The sequence below is a fragment of the Lampetra planeri genome, chromosome 32 (genome assembly GCF_965212315.1).
Source record: "Lampetra planeri chromosome 32, kcLamPlan1.2.h2, whole genome shotgun sequence".
NCBI lineage: Eukaryota > Metazoa > Chordata > Hyperoartia > Petromyzontiformes > Petromyzontidae > Lampetra > Lampetra planeri.
The window spans coordinates 3,344,081-3,368,687 of NC_136138.1; the positions used below are offsets into that span (position 1 = coordinate 3,344,081).

At 47.3% G+C, this 24,607-nt stretch overlaps 1 protein-coding gene across 6 annotated transcripts; it reads right to left on the reverse strand.

Moving 5' to 3' along the window:
- Positions 1-332: 332 nt before the first annotated feature.
- STRIP1 (striatin interacting protein 1) lies at positions 333-22,199 on the reverse strand. 6 transcript variants are annotated; one of them, XM_078609454.1, is made up of 21 exons: positions 21,786-22,199; positions 20,999-21,068; positions 20,202-20,276; positions 19,400-19,534; positions 18,908-19,028; positions 17,910-17,978; positions 16,196-16,302; positions 15,168-15,295; positions 13,932-14,117; positions 13,123-13,334; positions 12,822-12,887; positions 11,771-11,834; positions 11,334-11,405; positions 10,294-10,404; positions 9,485-9,582; positions 8,136-8,262; positions 6,810-6,910; positions 5,584-5,650; positions 4,222-4,326; positions 2,858-3,062; positions 333-2,283 (listed from the first exon to the last, which is right to left on the reverse strand). In XM_078609454.1, exons 1-21 carry the CDS (start codon positions 21,873-21,875, stop codon positions 2,030-2,032), a joined length of 2,463 nt encoding a protein of 820 aa, XP_078465580.1. In that variant the 5' UTR covers positions 21,876-22,199; the 3' UTR covers positions 333-2,029. The 6 variants fall into 6 exon arrangements, with proteins under 6 accessions (XP_078465580.1, XP_078465579.1, XP_078465578.1 ...); XM_078609453.1 differs by having other exon boundaries at positions 13,123-13,337; XM_078609452.1 differs by having other exon boundaries at positions 13,123-13,349.
- Positions 22,200-24,607: the final 2,408 nt, after the last annotated feature.

The window sequence follows — 24,607 nt, forward strand, 5'->3', positions numbered from 1 at the left end:
TTAGTTGAATACAACCAAACTCTGGGTCAGTTTCAACATTCTCTTCAGGAGTCAGACCAAGTGAATTATTAAATAACCCACTCATATCTCATGGTTATCACACAATTCAATGTTGTTGACCGCAGAGAAATAGAAGCAGCTAAGGTGATGCTTGGTACTGACGAGTGACAAACCCAGTCTGGTCGCATGGATGAAGAGACACGGGACTGGTTGACACATGAAATTCCATTATCAATTGAACATCAGCCTTGATCAATCCACTGCTGGATGAAGGCTTACCCAAGCTGCCACCGCAATCATTTTTCAATAAAAAAATGACCAACACAACAATACTGACTTTAAAATGCTTTATTCAAACACAAACTTCATGATACAGCATTGAAATAAATTCGCATCTGTGCATAAGACATTGTCAACATGAACAGAACAATATTAGGTACAAGTTAGGTACAGATTAATGTCCTAATTTCAGAGTGAAAGTGATATCCTGCTCAATCGAGCAACGAGACATTGTAGCTCATCTCACGTTTACAGCCCTGAGCCAGTGATGGAAATTCTGCATTCATATGGCAGGGGCAAGTCTTTCCAGAGGGCATTCACTTACCCGTCAAGTGGTCCTCATTTTATCGACTCTACAGGGATGAAGTTCTAAGTCAACCCCCCAACCATGAGCTGCTCCCTGTACCACCAAGCCACCTGGCTTTCCTATTAGCGTCTATAAATACATTAATCGCAGCACAGGTAAACGCACGAATTGCCATCTATATCAGTTAGTGAGATGTAGAGTAATTATGCGATCCTTTACAAGCATCAATCACCATTACCACTTGCCTTTTGCAAAATGCGGACAAGCAAGCATAACTCCACATGTAGGCCGCAGCCCTGCAATTGCTGGCAGAAGCACCTCCACTAGAGCAAACTTTTCAGTGGAATACTCATTGTTTTTTTCGGTAAAGTCACATATGTAGAAATAAAATATTTATAAAAAAATTTATTGAAATAAATCACCATGTTTCGAACGCAACACAAGCGCTCATCATCAGGTGGATGATAAGTGCTTCGAAACGTCGATTTATTTAAATTTAATTTATTTAAAAAAAAATCTACATACGTGACTTTACCGAAAAAACCAATGAGTATAATTTCTGCAGTCACGAAAGCTTCAATTCTAGATCTTCAGTGGTATGTTTGGCTCTTCCATGCTGACCATATGTGTTGGAAGTGATGGGATAACTCACACTTTACCCCACCATACACGACCTCCCAAATGACTGGTGTACCCCATTTATACTGCTGGGTGGAGAGAGGCGGTGGGGGAGAACCAGAGTATTTGATCAACTTGATGCATGAGGTGGAAAATTCCACTCTGTCTTGAGAACAGAGTTGTGAAAGGATGCAATATCATGCAGCGAGGGCAAAGCTAGGGTCAAGTTTAATCACGACAAAACCAGTGTCCATTTGTCTTTCATCAGAGTATATACAAAAGTAGCAAGTTGTACTTTACTTTTCAAACTTAGGTAAAAAAAACCTCAAACATGTGCTAGCAATGTCACAATGCCAAGGAAAGAATAATGGTGGTGCATTTGAGTAAATAAGAGCCCGGAGTGTCTACGTGGAGCAGTAACATGGCCCAGAGGCTGCTTCTTGCAGAGGTTCGTAGTTTGAATCTGACAGGCTTCCCTGGTTGATCCTGCGGTGTGTATTAACCACAACACGCTACACGTGGTCTGCTTCACTCAGTGGGCGTTAAAGATCTGATGACGTCATTCAAACAGTAGGTCATTGTGCCAAAAAAGAGAATATTACACTGCAAATTACTCAACTGGGAAATACATCTCAACCGTCACTCCCTCTTGATAAAGCGTAGCAGGACCCTGCTACCTGAAAGAAGAGTCTTGAGGCTTTCCTGGGTAAACAAGCACGTGTAGAAGTAATCGTTATTGTCAGTCCCCTCAACCACTCCACATGCATTCCTTCCGTCAAACTCCACACCTCAAGCAAACCCTCCCCGTGTCTTCCTGTCTCGCACCTACAAAGGCTTCAGGAGCTCTTCCCAGCGGATAGGCTGAGAGAACACCTCCCTGTGCAGCCACGTCTCGTAGCTGCAGCAGAAGTGCGAGGGCAGCTCCGTGGAGCGGCCCAGGAGGCTCTGAAGGCAGTTGTCGACGGGCGCGTAGTCGCAGCAGGCCGCCTCCCCGCTGTAGCGGCGCGCGTTGAAGCGCTCCACGCTGGCCCGCAGAGCGCACTCCTCTGCCTGGAAGTCCCAGGGCCGCGCGTCGATGTCTGCAGCCGCAAGACGACAGCAGATTTCTCAAACACACGGCGCCCATTGGCAATTATCCATAATGTATTGCGCGTGTGTGAACACAGTACCGGACGCTGGTGGCTATGCTGCACACGACCTGTAATGCTGCACTGTGCAGGCAGGGAGGGTTGGTGGATCACACACAGATTCGTGAAACTCCCCATCTTTCAATGGCCGTCGAGGTCACTGACATCTCCTGGCTTGCCAGGGCATGGCAGTAAAGCAAGTGGGTTAAATTCCATGTGTACGGGCGATTGAGTGTTACCCCCACCTCACACGTGGGTTTTCTCCAGGCACGACGCTTTCCACCCACATGTATAAAACTCTTCAATCGAGTTGCCTAAACAAGCTAATATAGGATCGCAGAGCTCGGGCAATCGCTGGTGTTGCTTCTCACCGTCTTCCCTGGCACTTGTCTGTTTCCTATGCCTCTGCGAGTGAATAAAAACTGCGCACACTCCGAGAATATTACTACGATTAACACCCAGGCAGTGGCTCGCTCGCCGCAGAGACCTGGCACACAGGGAAGGACGCGCAGAGCTGGCCACATACCGTTTCCAAAGGCCCAGTCGTCGTTGAGACGGTGCCGTACTTTCTGGTAGATAGCCGACATGGTCTTCATGTTGCTCTTTCGCCACTGCCGCCCGAGGTATTTGGTCTGAACCTTAAGCAGCTTGAGCACGTAAAGCTGCATCGTGGCCTGCTTCACCTTGAGCGCGCGCTTGAGAATGGGCGCCGACTTAAACACCACGAGCATCTGTCGGCAGACGGCGCCACATCACGCACAGCCCTAGCTGCGGACAATGTCCTTTCAACGGGGGTCAGGCAGGTGATAATGATGATATTAAACTTGTTTACCCAGGGTGAGCATCGCATCGCAGGAGGGATTAATGTTGCAATGTGTAATCACAGTTGAGTGGTTTACAGGTACGTTTTCAGCATTAGGATGTTTTGGCCAATATCATTTACAATGGGGGTTTTTCTTTTTGCTATGGGAGGAAACCGGAGAACCCAGAGGAAACTAAAAATCCAGAGACACCCGAGTCAGGAATCAAACACAGTCCTTTCTCACGGAGGCACAAGTGTCACCACTTTGACACTGTGCCGCTCACCCCTGATGAGCGTCAACTCAAGAAGTGCGTAGGTAAATATCTCCTAAGTGGATAATACTGTACGATTATTTCACGTGTAATCTGGTGAGACTGCATGTGACGAGGTCACTAGTTGTTGCTTAAGTCGCCCTCCTTCCACCCGGTCTCCATTGACCACAAAGACAGAGAAACACGCTGCAACTAGACAGCGTCATTCAGACGCTGTCTTTCCGACAGACCTGTTCTTCACCTGAGGACGGCTGCTTGCGTTGTGGCCGAAACGTCGTGAGAATTATTTTATTATGTTTTATTTTTATTATTTTATTATTTCCCTTCTACGTGACTTTACCGAAAGAACCAAGAAGATGAATCCCTGCAGTCACGAAAGCTTTAATTCGAAATTTATTTCTACATAATCAATAATCAGGCAACAGGCTTCCACACCAGTCCCTCTGTATAAAAATAAAATTATTTTTACACATCCCATTAGCTGCACGGCCATCTGGAAGTGCATCATTTCCTTCTATGTTTCATCAGCAGTCAGGTTTACTTGAACCAATGCTGGTGAACTGCCATATCTATGCAAGATTTTTACAACATGCGTCTTGTGTAAAGGTCCTCTCCGAACTAAGGAGTCGAACCGATTGGTTTTCAGGTATGGTGCGGGTAAACACAATCAGTTCAACTGGTTACAGTTTAATTGGCTTACAATGCTCTTGAAAGATTCAGTCCCGGTCAAAGATTTGCTAAAACCAGTTAAAATTGTAACCAAGCCCTGTTTTAGTGTCCATTGCATACAACAAATGCTAGTTCGGCATGGCTCACCATGGTGCGCGAGTGTTTCCACTTGGTGAGCTTGTTGAGGATTCGGAGGAGGTTTATGCATGAGAAGAGATTCCTCCAGCAGAACTGGGTTTCATCCCCGGCTTCCTGTACCACACGGACAGCAGAGTAAACACGTCACTCAGTTTGCATTGTAATGGTTATTTTGTGTAGCGTCATTCGTGCAAATTGCATCTCAAACCGCTGAAGAATTTGTAATGCGTGCAGAACGCAGTTAGAACCGGTGCCAACAATTACCTATACTGTAATGTTTGTACACATTGTATACAATATAATCGTTAGCATCATCATGCAAAATATAAGGCAATAAATAAGTAGACAATATACCTATTTTTCATATGTCTCCCCATATAAAATAATAGTATTTTCTTACACATCCATCAGCCACACAGCTTTGTGGGAGTGCATTTTTTCAGGAGCATTGGCTCAACATGAACACAACTTTAGACCGTTTTCGACATTCCGTGTCCCATCGGCAGTCAGGTTTGCTGAAAGCAATGCTCGTGAAGCGATATGGGAAGGAGGTGTATTGTTTGTTTAAAAGTGTTACCGATATTCTTCACAAAGACACAAATTATATTGTGTTATTAGATAGTTCTGCGTCAAACTAGGACTCATATCTAACAGAAAGGGTTCCTTGTCTATTGGTTCAAGCAACCTCCAACTAACTGCTGACGAGACATTGAATAACGAAGCTGGACCTGTGTGTGCTTGTATCAAACCATTGCTACTCATAAAAAGGCTGTGTAGCTGATGGAATGTGTAAAAAATACTTTATTCATGTTGACATAGATATGGGAAGGAGGCTTATTGGATACTTATTGATTTTGTTACAGATTACAGAGTCCTATAAATATTTAGTTTAATATTCAAATTTTAAACAATCCCACATCAAAATAGATTTTATGGACATCAAACTCATGCTTCATGAGATTGTCACTAGTTTTTTGCAACTTCTATTAAGTGGCCACGCAGCAAAACACTTGAGCTGTTTTGTTTGGCATACGAACAATAACTAAGTTTAACAATGTTGAATGTTTGAGGTCATTTGTCTAATCAACGAAGTGTCCAGATATTCAGTAATTTAAAGCTGGTGGTCTGGATAAGGCTTTTATACACAATGCTGGACACCTTTGTATGCTGTTAAATCTAATCACACACAAGCACGAGTAATATCCATTGCAACATCCCCCGTTAAAAGAATGACTCGAAATCTCAGCAGACCAAACTCTTGGAACTTTTAAAAGACATCTTACACATCTGCAGTTGTAATTCATGTTTAATATGGAGATGGGTGGTGGTGGGTGGAGATGAGGTTGATATGAGGTTGAGGTCAGGACTTACCAGGCTCTCTGCTGTCAGGTCAGGGAGGTCATGCACCACGCAGTATGGGTAATCCAGCACCACAATACTTAAAAACAGAAAAACACAAGTCACATCAGGCGACACAAACACAAGAGCAACTCCACATTGTCCAGGCATTCCTAGCTGTGGCTTGCAGCAGCACTGCTAATGAGTTGACTTGCAGTTGTATTTGACACAAGACCTCGTGTCTATTGACACGGGTGCAAAAACCACCCTCAATCCACGGTGATGTTTCTGTAACTTTATGTTATTTGGTTTTGACAAGTAATTTGTCCAAGCCAACCTAACAACAAGACATTATTTTCTTTCATAATGATTCTTGTTTGTGCACAGTTTGTTCTGGAATGCAGTGTTTTTTTCTCTGATTTCTATTTGCTTCACTGTTCTACTTAGTTTTGAAGTTATTGTTTTGTAATATTGGTTGATCCAGATGATAAAAGTGGTTTTACTGGGTGCTGGAGCACATTCATGCACCGTCAGCTGCATTATGGTTCCAGACGGAATATTTAGAGAATTATAATTGGAACTTTCCTGCATGTGCTCAATTCTGCGCGAAGGGTTGACACTGCCAGCATTGGTGTCTTGTGACAGAGGCAACGCTCCCTAGAATCTACAACACTCTGCCAATTTGGATAAAGCATGGGAGCTGCCGTGGTTGTAATCGTTCGCAAGTTGGACTTGCAATCCAGATGTCACCGGTTCGATTCAAATTCCCGGTGCGGTAGCTGAATGGGGTAAGTCGCGTGTGGTGGGGTAAAGTATGGGAACTCCCCTACCACTTCCAACATATCTTGTCAACATGGAAGTCAGGAGCAAATGCCCTGTAGATTTTACTCTCGTGAAGGCCCTTCCACGAGCTATGCGGCGTGAGCAACACTTGCATGGCCGTACCATTCCCATTACCTTTTCTTTGACGAGACATTGCTATGCAGTGTCAAGTGACATGTGGGGTCCTCATCTATAAACATCTGGCAGGTTCACCAGCATTGCTTCAAGCAAGCTCTTGCCGATCGATGAGACACCGAAAGTTGAAACCGATTCAGAAATTGCTAGTGATGAACCACCGCTGTTGAAAATAAATCACTCCCAGAAGGCCATGTGGCTGATGGGATGTAAAAATAAAAATTTTATTTTTTTACAAGAAGGGACAGATATGTGAGGGAGGTGAATTGTTTGCAGATGTTTTACAGATTTAGAGCTCACACCTGTTTTTGGCTGCGATGTAAGACATGATGTTTTGGTTGAAGAACTTCAGGATGAGAGGTATGCAGTTTGCAAACACCAGGTGCTGGGACATATACTCAAACTACACACGCCACACACACACGCCAGCCACACGACACGTAGCTGTATTGGCCTCTGTGGGTGTTTTCACAAGACATTTGTGAAATGGCCATAATAACAATATTTGTGTAGGTGTTATATAGCATTGTTATTAGCGCAAATCACATCTATAAACGTTGCTGTAGTAGAATTTGTAACATGCACAGAGGTGTGGGAAACCACGCGCAAGCGGGAGAGCAGCCAGAACTGGTGCCAGCTTTTGCTGTGGTCCTATATTGAGATATTTGGGCAACACCATGAACGCGTGTTTATACATGGTAGTGCATGCATAGGGCCCACATTGGTTAGACTGTAATGTACCGCTGCCTGAGAAAGAATGCAAGGCTGCTGTTCTGAGGTTTGTTTGTTTGTTTGTTTTATCACTTATCACCATCGCTGAGCACAGGCCCAAAAAATATCAAAAGCGTCAAACGACCAGCAACAAACAGCATTTTCCATTGTAACAGATAAAGAGTTAACACGTTTCATGAATTGAGCTACATTATTATTAGAGCTTTGAAAAAGAGACGCTGGGGAAAAAGTGGAGCAGTACAAAGGAAAAAAAGAGAGAAGAGTTGTGACCTGCAGTGTAGTGAGTGGGTGAGTGAGTGGGAGACTAAGTGGCCGAGTGTGTGGGTGAGTGAGTGGAAGAGTGTGTGGGTGAGTGAGTGGAAGAGTGAGTGGGTGAGTGAGTGGGTGAGTGAGTGGGTGAGTGGAAGAGTAAGTGGGTGAGTGAGTGAGTGAGTGGGTGAGAGAGTAAGTGGGTGAGTGAGTGGGTGAGTGAGTGGGTGAGTGAGTGGGTGAGTGGGAGAGTAAGTGGCTGAGTGAGTGGATAAGTGAGTGGAAGAGTAAGTGAGTGGGCTGGAGAGTGAGTGGCTGAGTGAATGTTTGAGTGAGTGTGTGGGTGAATGAGTGGGTGAGTTCTGATCTGCAGTGTGGTGGTTGAGTGTGGATGAGACTAAACTGTCAGTCTGGTGGTGAGGTTCACAGGTACAGTAACCATGGTAGTAGCAAATTAGAAGTAACATACTGCTGCTTTACTCTTAATTCTATCAAGTGCAGCGAGGTAGGAACAGGATTAAGCATTTGGCCGAACTTGTGCTTTGCACAGCAGCAGTGAAAATGGTTTGGAGGAACAATAACAGGAGTTGGGGTTATTCCATGCTCCAGACTCCATTCCATGGTGTGCATGCAGTGTGTGTGCTCACCTGGTAAATGTGGTTGAGTTTAAAGTGTTTCAGCAGAAGCAGCAGCAGCCCTGAGATGGCCTTGACGATAATCTCTTTGTGCCTATTGACGTCGATGCCCAGCTTCATGCTTTGCAAAACCGTTATCCTGCAAGCACACCCAAGCCACAGTGCTTTCCAGCTCAGATGGCAGATAATGTTCATCAATGAGCATCTGTTGTGAACAGTTAACCCATGTGCAGATTACAGGATGACAGGCAAGAGGATTTAATAATGTTACTTAGCATCATTCATGTAACCTGCATCTCAAAACTATGTTTTATTAACCACAAGAAAGTGATAAGGAAACCAGAACCAGCCTAATCTATGTGGTCCCATCAACTACTATAATGAGCCAATAATGTCTGTGTGTCCCGCGCGTGACGTTACTGCACATCGACCAGCCCCCTCATTAATAATCATGAACAGGTTACGTCCTCCACATGGACCCCCCCTTATTAATAATCATGAGTGGGTGACGTCACTCCGCATGGAGAACCCCCCCCCCCCTCATTAATCATGAACAGGTGACGTCACTGCACATTGAACAGCTCCCTCATTCATAACCATGAACAGGTGACGTCCTCCAAATGGACACCCCCTCCATTAATAATTAGTGGGTGACGCCACTCCACATGGGGGGGCGAGGCACCTCCTCCCCCCTCCTCAGCGTCAACTTACAACCCTCACTACAAAGGCAGAACCCTCACGTCACGCGATCTCCGTCACGCTGTTGAGACATAGAAGTAAAAAGGACGTCATGATGAACAAGGGATTATAAACTTTAAATGAAATAGGTGCGTGTCACCGCGCCCTTACAAATTGAACACGAATTGATGCAATGAATATCACGTGGCGGTCTGCTTTTCGCTTGCAAGTTTCAGATTTACTGCAATACACCCGTCCTTGGACGGGCAAAAGGCGAGTATTAGAATGTTTGGCCAATTGTATTCATCGGCGTTTTAAAGATGTGGGAGGTATCCCGAGTGCCCGAAGAAAACCCATGCATTCGATTGGGGAAACACTCAGTCCCCTACAGATTGGAATGAACCCACCTTCTGTACTTCCATACCCTGGCAAGCCAGGAGATGGCAGCGACCTCGACGCCAACAGGTAAGGAGTTTCACGAAACCTGTGTGATTCACCAACCCTCACTACCCGCAGTGCTGCATTACAGGAACGTAGCATAACCGCCAGGGTGCGACATAACCGCCAGGGCACAGTGTAGCCGCTAGTTTCGCTAAAATGTTAATGGGCTTGTTGTGTGAAATGCATGCACGGGTCAATGAAGGCGCGTGGGGGTGCGTGTGATGGGATGGAGGGCAACTCACGGCATTTCCTCTGGGAGTACGTCTGCCAAGATGTTGATGGAGTCTGTCTTGGCCTTGGATGTGGGTGCTGCTGCTAGCAGTATTTTGAGCAACGCAATCTGTAAATAAAAATACATGAGGCATTAAACTACTCAAGTGTCCTGGAAAACCTCGGCATCGTTAGGTGAGTGTCCGTTAATTGGGGTCCCAATAGTGTAGAGGGAAGCCCTCTCCATATATATGGCTCCCAGAGGCAGATGACACCAGTGAACATTGATGAGTACTGATGAGTCCTAATGAGGGCGAAACATGAACAGAGTTGTTTCTGTTGTCACAGCTGCCTGCTGGAGCAGACATCTTTTTCAACTCTTTGTTTTTGTGAACGACTCAATAACAAGGCCACTTGTTCAGCCCTTGAGCTGGTGGTCTAGACAAGGCTGACAGCAGTGTCCATGTGATGTGGTGGTCATGTGACATGCCTCTGCGCGTCGTTACATCAAAACCTTGCTGTTGTTTTGCTGCCTTGCCCAAGCTTGGGAATTGGTGTACTAATCCAACATTATCTAGTTTACATATTTAATTTGTATTGATTTACTTACCTTTCCCATACTTTGCACTTTCCTTTTATTATTGATGTTGCAACCCGCCCCGACTAGACATCTGTAAAAAGGGCTTCATAGCCCATCAGATTTCTGAAGGATAAATAATGATTCTGAGGTCGACAGCCGACAGACAATGGTCTCGTGCAGCACAAACTGAGAACCCAACGGCTACCGGAGATTGTGAATAGTTAAAACCAATAAACACTACACATGGCGTGAATCACTTCCCATGGTCCCCTGGAGGTCACCTCCGGAAGCACGCACCATGTTCTGCGGGAGGTTGGGCAGCATCCCCTGGTAGAGGATTTCTGCTGGGGTCTGCTCCACATCCTCTTCCCCCTGCCGCACGCACAAGACGCAGAACCCCGCAATGAGACGTGCGCGCAGAGGCGATCGAAGGGCAAGCGCTCAACGTACACCAACCGACAACACTGCTACACTGCACGGGGGGGGTCATTCAGCCAACGAGCACCCACATTTGTCAAAATTATTGATGATCCAGCACTCATGGATTCACTCCTATATCTTGCTCTCTCGCTGGCAGTTAATCGTCTCCTTATCACTTTTCTATTGCTACTGTAGCGGTGCCATGGCCTAGCGGTAATGTGTTTATTCTCTTGCTGCAGAGATGCACGGTTCTAATCAGGCCGTTAAATATTACACTCAGAATCCGTTTGTAAAATATTACACGGTGGATTATTATGATCCCGTACCTCATTCGAAAAAAAGAGCAGGACCGTTGTGTCGTGGCATCAAGCTAAAAATTTGGCAATTTTAAGAAAAATTACCTGCAAACTGCTTCATTGGGAAACCCTAGCAGGACCCTCCTGAAATAAATAATTGAGACTCGGTGAGGCTTTCCTGGGTAAAATAATAAAATAAAATTAACATTCTTCCCTCATTGGATCCTCCGTTGCACTTGTGGTAACCATGCCCCTTGTTACATTTCACGTTCAATTTGTAAATCACACCTATCCTCAAAATCTACGTTCCTTGTACAACGACAATCCGCCCAGGTGGCTCAGCGATAGAGCGAGCAGCTCGTAATCGGACCTAATGCGAGTTCGAATCCTGGTTGGAGTGGTTGACTTGGCCCATCATCGCTCAGGGGTCGATAAAATAAGCAACACTCGTTGGGAAAGTCAACAGTCACTGGCTCTGCAGGGCTGTAACCAGGAGATGAGCACCTCCTCAATGCTCATTAGGCAGGAACTCACTCCGACTCGCCAATGACAACTGCCTGCTGGGAGAGCTGGGAGAGCCGGTACCTGCAGCACGGGCATCCGCAGCAGCGTCTCCTCCCGCTGGATCTGCACTTCAGCTATCGATATGTACTTGTGCTGTCAGGAACACACATGCAAAGAGACACAGTGGTGAAGCGTCTGCTGATGCAAAGTCACAGGCTTGTAAAAACAGTGGTGAGTTACAGGACGTTTATGTTACATAACATTGGTTTACGTTTGTGCAATGTTTTTCCATTTATTCTGTAACACGGTTGGTTTTGCACCGATTTCAATTTGGTTGTCTCACTTTGATTTATATTTGGTTGTTTTGCTCCGATTACTATATGCTTCATTGCTGTCATACATTTTTACGATATTACTTTTGTCATTCCAGTGTCCCGGGCCACTTTTATAAACAAGGTTTAATCCCAGTTACTTGAGTTCTCACCAGGTTAAACAAAGTAAACGTAAAACTACAGCACCTGTTTCAAGATGAGCACACTCTCGTGGATAGGCCGCGGCAGTCCTACCACTGTCTCCGTGTCCCTGAGAATGTTGACAGAGAGGTCATCATCGTCATTGTTTTAACACGTGTCTGTGCGATTGAAGCGAAATTATGTTATTATTATTATTCCACTCGTTTACCCAGGAAAGGCTTATAGAGTATCTTTATCAGAGGGGGCCTTGCCAAGTTTTACAGTAAGGAGGCGATGTTGCTGCTATATGCGGGTATATTTTCAACATTGAAATCTATGGCCAATCAGTTACATTGTGTGTTGTATTTTTATCTGGGGGAAGAAACTGGAGAACCCGAAAGGAAACCCAATGCAGAACTGGGGGAGAACATACAAATTCCACATGGTGAGGGTTTACCCCTTTGTGTACTCCAGATTCCTCCCATAGCTCAAGAAAAAACAACGTAACTGCTATTAGCCAAAACATCCCAATTCGCCCTCTGCTCCACATGAGATTCCTCCGGATTCTACAGTTTCTTTCCAAAGCTAAACACACTCGAAAATGTTAACTGGTTTTGGCCAAAAATCCCAAATGCCGAGAAATTACTTACAAATTAGGATTACACATATTCTTTGGTTCTTTCGGTAAAGTCACGTAGATAGAAAAATAATAATAAAAAATAAAGTGAATAAAAAAAAATAATAATAAAAAACACTAATGTAGACTGTAGCCTGGTTCCTAATAGGAGTGAGTGTACTGGCAATCTATAATGTGGACTGGAGCTTGGTTATTCAGTTTTGCGAGTGTACTGCCAGTCTATAATGTAGACTGTAGCAATGGTTAAGCTGGGTGAGTGTACTGACAGTCTATAATGGTATTACACACATTGTAACATTGTGCCCTGCTGCAAAAACTTGAGCATGACTCTACTGAAAAAAAGTCTTGAGACTCAGCGACGCTTTCCTGGGTAAACAAGCGGAACAACAATAATAAATTTTGGCAAAACGAACACAACCGCTCATGTCTATTGTGCTCGTGGCGTAGATGGCAACTTCCAACAGAGAGCGGAAGACTCACCCTCCCAGCTGGAAGCCGATGAACTTGCTCCGGCTCGCTTCCAGAAAGTGCTCAATGTCCTTCTCCCTGCGAACACACGCGCTCACGGCGGTCACACCTCGCGCTGCAGGAGGCAGCAGGCAGCTGTGTGGGGGTTCCTGTTGCGACACCATTCGCGCGTACGTTTCTGTGACGCACGTTGAGTACCGGGAGGATGACACACTATGGCGCGGACGGTGTTCACCGTGCATCACGGAGGAGTGCGTGCCCATCGAGCACCAGGCGGGGAAGCTATGCAACGCACCACACATACTGAACCCACCTGACTTTGGGCCCCCAGGGCAGGCCCTTGGGCACGTGCAGGTGGGAGATGGACGAATGAGAAGCCAGAGCGTGGGACGGGAGCAGGTCCTCTCGCTCCATGAGGTCCCCCTCGTTTTCCGAGCCCCCCTCCCCCTCGTCCCCATCCTCGTCCTCGTCGCGGTTCTCCTCGCCCTTGTACGGGTCCTTCTCATTGAATGAGTCCAGGCTATCCTGCTTCAGCAGCCCCTGGTGCAACGCACATGCCACGGTCACCGTACGTGCAGAACGCGAGGGTTGTTCAGATCGGATTGGCCGTGCCTGGCGGTGGCCGTGCCGGGTAGTGGAGGGTTTTTCTCTTTCATGGGCGAACACGGTTGCGAAACGTTAACTACCTCGCACAGGAGATTGTGAGCTCATTCCTGACCCTGATGTCCATATATTTGGAGTTTGCATGTTCTCCCCGTGATCGTGTGGATTTTTCTCTGGGCCCTCCGTTTTTTCCTCCACATTTATAAACGTGCTTAGAGTATTTGGCTACTATACATGTCCACATGGTAATCGTTGCGCGATCAATAAAAAAAAGTTTAATATCTTAGTATTTTTCATGCAGTAACTATATGAAAGAGACCCAGTCACAAGTTTGGCAGACGTACAGGAAAGTGAAGCAATAAAAACATAACGTTAACCGGGTTTTACCTTCTTTTTGTCACAGTTACCCTGTAAGAGACGTGATCACAGGGTCTCGTGGTGAGTTTATGACATGTCGTGTTGTCGTGGTGAGCGTATCACGGTGAGCTTATCGCTGTGGCTGCCTCGTGTGGCTGCTACCCTGCGGGGGCGGCGCGCTCGCTTCTGCTGCTGCTGCTCCATGATGTCGGCGGCGGACGCGGGGGGAGAGGCGGCGCGCATGGCCCGCGTCACCGCCAGGCTATCCTCGGGCAGCACGGGCAGCGCCAGCTCGGCACGTCGTCGCACCTTGCTGCTCTGCAGCTCTTCGAAGCCTCCGAGGGACAGCTGCGCTCACGCACGGCATGGCAACGCAGGTTCGCGCTTAACACGTAGGGGTCGGTAGCTAATATGACGATTGTTTGGTCTAAGTTACCTGCAGGTTACTCCATTGGAATTAGACACGGCAACATCGCCGCAACAGTGAAAACACTGCAGACTGTGTTGAACACAGCGCCTTCCTTTGTGATATCCTCGTGCTATACAAATGGCATAGATAGCAAATCAACTAAATGATCATTGTTGCAATCGATTTTTTGGTTCGGCCACAATGATTTGGCCAACATTTCTGGCGTAAGTCCCTCCATCACCCGATACAGCAAAAAAACACCTTCAAACAGGCTAATAGTTTTAGCTTAAATGTAGCTTGGTAACATAAACAAGTAGGTGACATATAATCAATAACCAATCATAACATATATAATCATTAGTAAAGCTGCAGTTAACATAATGATATTCTGCTGCAAGCTATTATATTCATGAGTAGTTACACTGAATAACACATCATGTTAATCATTGGCCCAGATCATTTTTATTGAAATGTAAGTTAATCTAAAATGGTGAATATCCAGTTTGAAACATGATCGTCTTGCTGCGAGGTCAGGACACATGTTTAGGAAGCTGGGTCAGGTGACGCAGCTGATTTCCTGGATCTTGAAGATGCTTGACGCAGCTTAAAGCGAAACGTCGCGTATCTGTCTAAAATTAGTTGGGAGAATTGCTCTGCAATTAACTGCCGACTGAGCTGAGACAATAATAACCGACGCGTTAAACACGTGTACACCATGTGACAATTTTATTTGTTTGGCTGTGTTGAGTGGTGGAGGGTCTTACGACATAAACACTTTGGCCAGATCATTACGTGTTTGTGTACGAGATTGACGACAATGATACTCTGAGTTGCTAGTGGGAACCTGGCACCCAGTGTTTGTCACCGACCCACTCTCTCCCACTCACCCTCTCACATCCGCTCACCCACCCACATTCGCTTACCAACCCACACTCACCCACCCACATACACTCACCCACACACGCTCGCTCAACCACCGACACACTCACCAGCACCACCTTCCACAGCAAGAGAAGAACCTTCTTCATGGGAAAGTGCGGCGCGTGACCGCTGCAGAACCGCGTCAGCATGCCAAACAGGATCGCTGCCAGAGGGTCCTCTCTGTATATGGGGAGGCCTGCACACACACACACGATTTATCACAGCATATGATCGATCCCTAGATTAAAAACCCAAACAGGCCCACTCTCTCTCAGACACAGAGAGCGGCTTCAGCATGGAACAATCTCCCACACAGACATATGCCACCTGTCTCAAACATATTTATATCTTTAATCAAAATGCAAGCACACAAGCTTACAAGAGCACAGTCTAGATACACCGGCATTGTACACCATATCATTATTTATGTATTACAGTGGCGCATGCTGCGTATTTAGAGTTATGGGTGCATAGCCACTTGCTAGTCATCTCAGTCAACTCATAGCACCTGCGTCTGTCCGGTGACCTGTCGGCAGCAAGAGCCTTCCACACTTCAAGTGACCTCAAGATGCACCTAGCCTGGCACAAGTGCCGTGGTGATGTCAATGCCACTCAGTGGCAAATGGTGGTTGCTGTTGTTGAGTGTGTATGTGTGTGGTATTTGCATTCTATGCCTTCATGGACACTTGCAAACGAGTTTTTTCATCTCAATTAATGTTCCAGGTGAAATATTTTAACACATAAAATTTTAACAAAACACAGGACACACACACACCAGGCACAAACATCACCACAAGCAACTACAGCTACACCCACTAAATTCTCTAATCATCTCATCTAAACATCTTCTTGCATCCCTGACACTTTGCACCCCCCAAACTCACCCCTCACTATAATACATATTATTCATCGTTATCTCATCCAGAACTGCTTCCTTAGCTCCCAAGACTGCTGCTGTCTGTCACCCTCACAGCAAAAACAACCCCACACTTGACCGCAGCATCCTGGCCAATTCCACCCATCTGAAGCCCCCCCCCCACTCCTTTCCTGAGGAAACGGTGGCCTCTTGTGCATCAAGGCGCACGGCAATGGTTACCCAGGTCTTGTCGAAAGGTGTCACGCATTCTTGTCCACTCGGGGCGATCTCCCTCCTCCTCTCTCCGCAGCGTCTCCACCATGATGTTCATTATGTTCAGCAGCACACTGCAGGTACCACGGGTTCACGCAAGACCAACATGTAAACAACATGTAACCAACATGTAACCAACACGTACTCCCAGGGCTAATCGCAGCCACTTCAAACACCGTGAGCATGTAACACACACACACAACTTTGCACATCAGGCAGTCAATTAGTACCATTTAGTTAGCTATGAATTGATTCATTTTTTCGAATCCTGGTATTGGCTGTGAAAGACTACGTGCCAAGCTAAACCCAAGGATATATGGGAGACTTCATTGCCTCTTTGGCAAGGGTGACCTGGTTTACACAAAGAACAATTTAAGGACACAATATTTTAACATTTTAAATTAAACAAATCAAGCCTAACTTTAACAATAAATTGACACAAGTGTGAATAAGGCTAGTAATTCGTGAATGTGATTTTGCATTTAAACAACTTAAATAAAAAGATAAACAGGACTGTAATTTCTGGAAAATAAATTGATTAGCATAGGCAAGTAGGACATGACACATACGGTAATTAAACGTGAAAAAAATGTGGGTTAAGGCTGCCACAATCTCTCGCACACATCTCTCAAACCCACATGCATCCTCAGCCCCAACCACAGCCACTTACACCACAATACAACATGTAACACCACGCACACCCGGGCACATCCCTCAAGCGCCCAAATAAAACCCAAACTCCTGCCAGAAACACAACACAGTGACGAGCAACAGGTGACAAGGGCTGATTTCACATTAGCGAAAATGATAAACACTGTGTTGCGTTGGTAGCTGCATGTATAAAAAAAATCGTGTAAATTGATTATTGACAATTATGCCGCGGCCCAGCAGTAGCGCATTCGCCGCTCGTTGCAGAGGTTCGTGGTTCATATCTGGCAGGCCGCCCTGATTTGCTTTTTTACCAACGAAAGTCTCAACTCTGTTTTGGGAGGGTCCTGCCAAGTTTTTGCAGGAGGGGGCAATATAGCTGCTAAGCCAATCGAGTAATTTGCAGCTAATGTTTCAGCATTGGGATGTTTTTGGCCATTTCCAGTTGCATTGTATGTTGTTTGTTTTAGCTATGGCAGGAAACCATAGAACCCGTAGGAAACCCATGCAGAACAGGAGGAGAGAGAAAACAAACTCCACGCAGAAAGGTGCCCGAGTTAGGAATCGAACCCAGGACCTTTTTGCTGTGAGGCACAAGTGTTACTACTGCACCACCCTGCGATGTGTGCTAACCGTAAAATACTACGCTCCGTCTGCTTCAAAGTTGATGGTAAAGATCCGGTGACGTAATTAGAAAACATTTCCAATGTGTTCCAGCGTTACACTACAAATTTGAAAAATTACACCGGAAATTACTCAAGTTGGAAAACACATTGCATCATTACCCCCTTACTAGCAGACGAATTCCCCACTGGCAGACCTGTGCGGTCACCTCATGCCAGACAAGGACAGCTACCACTGGGGATGCCCTTTGTGAACAGTTCTATTAAATTAAAAAATGTAAGGCAGTTTGAGTTTGTGAAGAAGTTCAGCGAACGCCCTGTACATGTGACGATTATGATCACGACGGTGATTATCTCACTCCTGTGATAACTGCTGGATGGCACCTGGGCCCTCAGAAGGCCTCACTCACCGCAGCTCCGTGCTATCTGCCAGCGAGATGGCCGGTTTCCTCAGGGCACTGCTCAGAGCTTGACTGTTACTGCAACACAACACAGCTCAAAGTCAAAGTGAGTTCCGGCTCAAAAGAGCATTGAGGTGGTGCTCATTTCCTGTTTACAGCCCTGAGATAGACATGTACATTCTATATTTCTATAGCGGAAGTGCAACTATCCAAAACACAACCACAATTGACTTGCTCACAGAGTTATACTCATTTCATCCACCTTGGAGGGGTGGTGATGGGTTGAGTCAAGCCCCAACCAGGATTTAAACTCACAACCTTCAAATTGAGAGCCACTCACTCTACCGGCAAGTCACCTGGCTGGCAACACAAAACAGCCGGACACAACACATGCAAGACGGATTCCCTATCCATGTCGCAAAAAATGGGGCCAGTGTTCAAGCATTATTTGACCATAACTTGACCAAACTGGTCAGTGCGAGTTGAAGGCAGGGTGCATAGACTTTGGAGAAGGCTACAGTAGAATAGATTTTTCTGCACTGCCCTCTGCTGCCCATAACGTAGCACCACAGCAGCCTATGATACCTATTATGCACGGTGGTCACCCATTCAAGCACTATCCAGGCTCGAACCGGCTTTGCTTACAACATCCGAGATAATTGGGAGCATTGCAGGTGATTTGGTCATAAGCATAGTAGTGTTATTATAAAGCGTGCAGGTTTGCCTGGCAGAAATATGATTTTTTATTTCACACGGTAGAATGTTATACAATTTATATACAGCTTATATTTATAACGAAACTTAAGGGGGTATTAGTCTAGTCCTCCACATTGACCGGACGTGTGAGAAGAGATTGGCGTACCCACACTTTACCCACCACACGCGACCTGCCGATCGACAAACTGTGGCGAACCCATTTACACTGCTGTTGGGTGGAATCGAACCGGCAACTCGGTACATGTAATGTGCAAAAATGCAACTGCAACTAAAATATAGTGCGTGCTTACTCAGTTTCCATGTTCAGTAATTCCACTAGAGCGTTGAACGTTCCGACTTCATGCAACAGGAACACATTCTGTCGCACCCACTTCAATACCTCTGCCTCGCTGCTGCAATCCGCAAACGTTCCTGCAACGTCAACAGTTCATTTTGCAACGTCAACACATTTCATTCGCAACGTGCACACGACACGTGGCAATTGCATACGACCGGTGTCCAGCTTCAATTTCAAAAGCTACGATGTGCTCTCTGCTTCACTCAAAGTTAATGTTAAAGGACCCGTGACATCCTTGGAAGATCAGGAGTCCATTGTGTGCCGGTGTAAAGCTCCAAATTTGCTCAATTTGAAAAATTACACCTGAAATTACTCAATTGGGAATCGCACATCGCAACATCGGCACCGACTCCAGGACCCTCCGGGACAACATAGCCACCGTGCCCATTCACATCGAGCTACAATGTCAAAATCCGGGGAGCCAGCACAGGTGGGGGGCACGTACCCTGGGCCAAGTAGAGGATGGCGCGTGTAACCTTCAGCCGCTTCTCTCGGCTCGTCACTTCCAACCCATCAAGCAGCTTGAGAATGCAGGAGCGTCGCGCCTCATCTCCCACGTCCTGCCAGCACACGCCCTCCCCTGCACCACCAGCGGAGGCCACAACACCAGAGGCGGTGAGGAAAGGGAACCGACACCACCAGGAGAAGCCACACCACCAGGGGAGGTGCAGGGTCTCGTGCAAGGCAGGGAGCGATATATTCTGGTCCATGGACACATTCACGAGTGCACGCAACAAGTCATATGGATTGCCGTGCCGGGAGATGAAAACGAACCGGCAACCTCTATGGCAACTCCTCTATAAAACTGTAATGTTACGTCCGGCCAGGTGGCTTAGCGGTAGAGGCTCACAATTAGTGGCAAGTAAAGCTCTTGGGAGGGGTTGACTCAGCCCATCATTCCTCTGGGGTGGATAAAACCTCTATGGCAACTCCTCTATAAAACTGTAACGTCACGTCTGGCCAGGTGGCTTAGCGGTAGTGGCTCACAATTAGTGGCAAGTTAAGATCTTGGAGGGGTTGACTCAACCCATCATTCCTCTGGGGTGAATAAAATGGATACCAATAATGATTGTCCTTCGGTGACTCACCCCTGCTATAGGAATGTGGAAATACACTGTCACTGGCTCTGCAGAGCTGTAAACAGAAGAGTCTCAATGCTGATTTGAGGAAACGCCTGACTTTTGACGGTACAATGATAAAGTATGAATATGTTACACTAACAGGCTGTGTGTTTGATGTAAAAATACCGATCGATTTGAATTCCTCATCAAAGCACTTCCTGTTAATGGCAAATTCGGGCTCCTCTGTGTAGCTGTAGAGTTCTGAAAATCAAACAAAACGCAAGTCAAGATTAAGAGCCCGAGATATTTTTTTTTAAACAGTGGCTAAGGACAGTACCAAAGGCACAAAACGTCAAGCGGCCACCAACAAAGGAAACACGTTTCTTGAATTGAGCAAGGTTATTGTCAGAGCTTTGTAAAAGAGACGATGGGAAAGAATTACAAAGTGGAGCAGAGCAAGGGAAGAGGCAGAGACGGAGTTATGACCTGCAGTGTCGTGAGTGGCTTCGTCTATGAGTGGGGTGGGTAAGCGAGTGAGTTGTTGTGACCTGTAGTTCTAGATTTGAAGCTTTCGTGACTGCAAGGATTCATATTCTTAGGTTTTTTCCGTCTTCAGGTGGAACCGTCACATCCACGACAGCTGTGACGGTTCCACCTGAAGATGGAAGCTTGTGTTGCCTCCGAAACGTCGTGATTTTTATTTTATTTTACTTTTATTAATTTTTAATGTTTTACCTACCTGGTGACTTTACCGAAAAAACCTAAGAATGTGACCTGTAGTGTTCATGATGGTTGAACATTGTGGATGAGACGAAACCGGTCAGGTGGAGGAATCAACGAGTCAAGCTCAGGGGAACAGTGACCATAGTCGTAGCAATTTGCAGGACTCAAACATTATCATTCTTGTTGTGCCACCTTTGTTGGAAGGCTTATTTACCAAAGATGTTAAATAAGTCGTGGTGCCCTGGAGCTGTGATCGTTACCAGAAAGCTCAGCTGAGTATTCATCCGAATCGCTGTAGTTAAACTCCAGGTCTGGAGACTCGGGTGAACCCTGAAAAGGAAGCACAACACCACAGTGTCACATCAGTGCCTCTCTTCGTGGTATCCCGCGATCTGCCCGTGCCCTCTATCCCGCCATGCCCCCTCTCTCTCTACGTGCCCCCCTCTCTCTCTCTCACCGTGCCCTCCATGCAACCCCCCTTGTTCTCTCTCACCATGCCATGCCCCCTCTCTCTGCCGATGCCCCCTCACTCTCTACCCATGCCCCCCACCCTTTCCCTGCCCATGTCCTCACCCTCTCCCCACCTCCCCCCCTTCTCTCACCATACCCCCTCCATCTCTCTTCCATGCCCCCCCAACCCCCTTTCTCTGCCCATGCCCCCCTATCCTTCTCTCCCTACACCCCCCTTCTCTACCCATGCACACTCCCTCTCTCTCTCACCAAACCCCCTTACTCTCTCTACCATGTACCCCCACTCCCTCTCTCTGCCCGTGCCCCCCCCCCCTTTTCTGTACATGCCCCCCTATCCTCACACCCCCCCCCCCTCTCTGTCCATGCCCCCCTATTCCTCTCTCCCAACAACCCCCACCCCCCCCCCCTTCTGTTGTCCCCCCATTCCTCTCTCTCCCCACACCCCCCCCCCCTTCTCTGTCCATGCCCCCCTATCCCCCCCCTTCTCTGTCCATGCCCCCCTATCCCCCCCCCCTTCTCTGTCCATGCCCCCCTATCGCCCCCTATCCCTCTCTCTGCCCCCCGATCCCCACCCACCTCGGAGTCCTTCCTCTGCCCGCGCAGGACGTCTTTGAGCTTGGGCAGGCCGCGTTGGCGGCCCGCGCCTCCCGCCTCCATCATCATCATCACCACCACCTCCTCCCCCTGTCTCCACGAGAGGCGAGGGCCCAGCCTCTCGTGCCCGAGGGCGGCGGTGACTACCGATCGGCGGCAGGGGCCGGGAGGCCGGGAAGCCGAGCGAGCGGCTGCTGCTGCTGCCGAGGCTTAGGAGGAGGCTGCGGCGAGCGGCGAGGGAAGAGAGCAGAGTCAGTCAAGGGCGTGAAGAGCGAGTGGACCGCAGGGGGCATGGGTGACAGAGCGCGTTACATGCAGAGGGGGAGAGAATGAGAGAGGAGGGAATGAAGAGGGATTGACAGGGAACCTCGCCCCCCCCACCACCACACACAAACAACATGGCGGCCGCGCGACACGTCACGCGCGCGTCACGCCGGTGACGTCACCAACGCGGCATTCCCCTCACGCGGTGACCCCCTCAGGTATCCCCTCATACAGTTATAGTACATTGCTGATTCTATGCCACTACTCAGTGATACCCTCAGATATTCCCTCACGGTAATCCCATCTTATAGTGATCTCACAGAGTGATCCCCTCAAGCATTCCCTAATCCAGTGATCCCCTTAGATATCCAATCAGTGATACCAGATGTCCCCTCACACGGCGATCCCCTCACAGCGATTTCCTTCGATATCCAATCCCAGTGATGCCCTCAGATATCCCCTCAAACGGTGACCCAAGTATCCCCTCAGATTCCCCCTCACAGTGATATCCTCAGATATCCCTCGCAAGTGATTCATTTTGACTGTCCATCATCCCTCCAAGGTTGCGGATCACTGGATGAGGGTATTCCTGCGGGGATCAATAAACGAGGGGACCACCGTGTGAGGGGATCATCGTGTGATGAAACACCTGAGGGAATCACTCTGTGAGGGGACCGCCGTGTGAGGGGGTATCTGAGGGTATCACTGCATCAGTGGGGAGTTCAACAGTGATCGTCCTAATCATACTCGTCCCCGCCACAGGAATGTGGAAATGTCCACGGTCTCTGGCTCTGAAAGGGCCGAACGAGCAGGAAACTGTGGGACCTTGAGAACCTACAGGAGTTCATCTTCTTGGTTCTTTCAGTAAAGTCACAAAGAAGGGAAATAATAAAATAAAATTAAATATTTTTTTTTTAATTCCCTTCTACGTGACTTTACCGAAAGAACCAAGAAGACGAATCCCTGCAGTCACGAAAGCTTTACATCGAAATTTAACCTACAGGAGATGATGATGATGATGGGGCGCGGGGATAAAGGCGCAGCGCTGCAGCGGCTCGTGCCACACCGCTGGTGGGATGGCCTCCAGAAGAAGGGGAGCTCTTCAGTGGGGTCACGGTTGGCATCCTAAACTAAAAACTATTTTTTAAATAATCAAATCTTACCAGGGAAGGTACCACTGAGCTAAAAAGTTATGTTTTATTTATTTCAGAAGCGACCTGGCCACAAATGATAGCTCAACGAAGTGGCTTATCGTCGTGTGGAAATGTATAGCAGCCAAATGCTCAAAACGCGTGATTATTGATTCTCAACGCGGAGGGGGGGAAAAAACGGAGGACCCGACGAAAGATCCATGCGACCAACGGGGATCGAATCCGTGACCTCCTGTATACCAGGGCGAGGAAGTTTACACCTCGGCACCTCGACGCCACCCTGGTTAATACTGCAGCTGCACGGTATTAAACACGCGAAGATACACGTCGTCTGCTGCAACAGTGGACGTTAAAGATCAGGTGACGTAATTCTAAACGAGTCGGCCTTTGTGTGCGGGGGCCACGGTCCACATTTGAAAAAAATTGACACAGAAATTTACTTCGTTGGGATGACAACATAGAGTAGCAATCAGTGCCTCCCCCCCTACTGGTAGACAAATGCCTGATCGCAGGAAGTTCTGGACTTTTGAGTCTCCTTGTGCTGCATAAAGACAGCTGTCACTGGGGGTGCCCTTGGTCAAAGCAGCAATCGTCACCCCCTACTGACAGACCACAAGGTTGGGCATCTGGCTGACTATGGCGTATGTGGCTTTACAGACCGAACGAGCTGGATGGACATGCAGCATGGCAACCAAAATAACAAGCGCCATTTAAATTTTCAAATTCGGTCCCAAAAATAAAATAAAACCTCCCCCCGCCCCAATATTTCAAGAGCTGCAATAGATGTGAAAGACGTCACGAAGCGGTCCTTAAAGAGGAGCCGCGGGTTGCCGACCCCTGCTCCTAGTGTCACTTCTCTGATGGGCCGATGATCTGAAGACTGAATGAAGAACCTGGTGAAGAAGAGTGCAAAGTTGGGCTCCAGATAAATACGAGCGAAACAAAGGTCGCGGACAACAGTCACGCACAACGTGAGCTTCGTGTCTCGAGTGACAACTGAGGGGGGGGGGGGTAACACAACAGTGGGTTTACCTAAAAAAACACGATATTAAGTAAAAAACTTAGTTTGACGAGAGAAAGCGACACTCCTTTAGTTCCAGAAGAACGCTTCAAATTGTGGAACGCGATTGTCAGGCGAATACGCGGACGTTCACAAATGGAACAAAAGCTAAACAAGTGCGCAAAGAATGACACCGATAGGGAAAAGGGAACACGTGGCAATCAGGAAGGTGTGCTTGGGCAGGACACATCACGGTTAGGGATGGTGGCCGATGGTCAGGACAGGTGGGGGCATGGAAAAAGGTGGATGAATACTCCAGGCTTATCCCAAAAACCCCCGACAACTTAGCGACTCTCGACCACGTTGCGATGAGACGCACACAGCACAGA

Excerpts from the sequence above, each read along its gene's own strand:
- STRIP1 (XM_078609452.1), bottom strand. The coding sequence starts at position 21,875 with ATGATGATGATGGAGGCGGGAGGCGCGGGCCGCCAACGCGGCCTGCCC. Across the intron at positions 21,069-21,785 it reads GGCAGAGGAAGGACTCCGAG|GGTTCACCCGAGTCTCCAGA; the intron begins GTGGGTGGGGAT and ends CTTCCTTTTCAG. Across the intron at positions 11,406-11,770 it reads GTGTGCTCATCTTGAAACAG|CACAAGTACATATCGATAGC; the intron begins GTGCTGTAGTTT and ends TGTTCCTGACAG.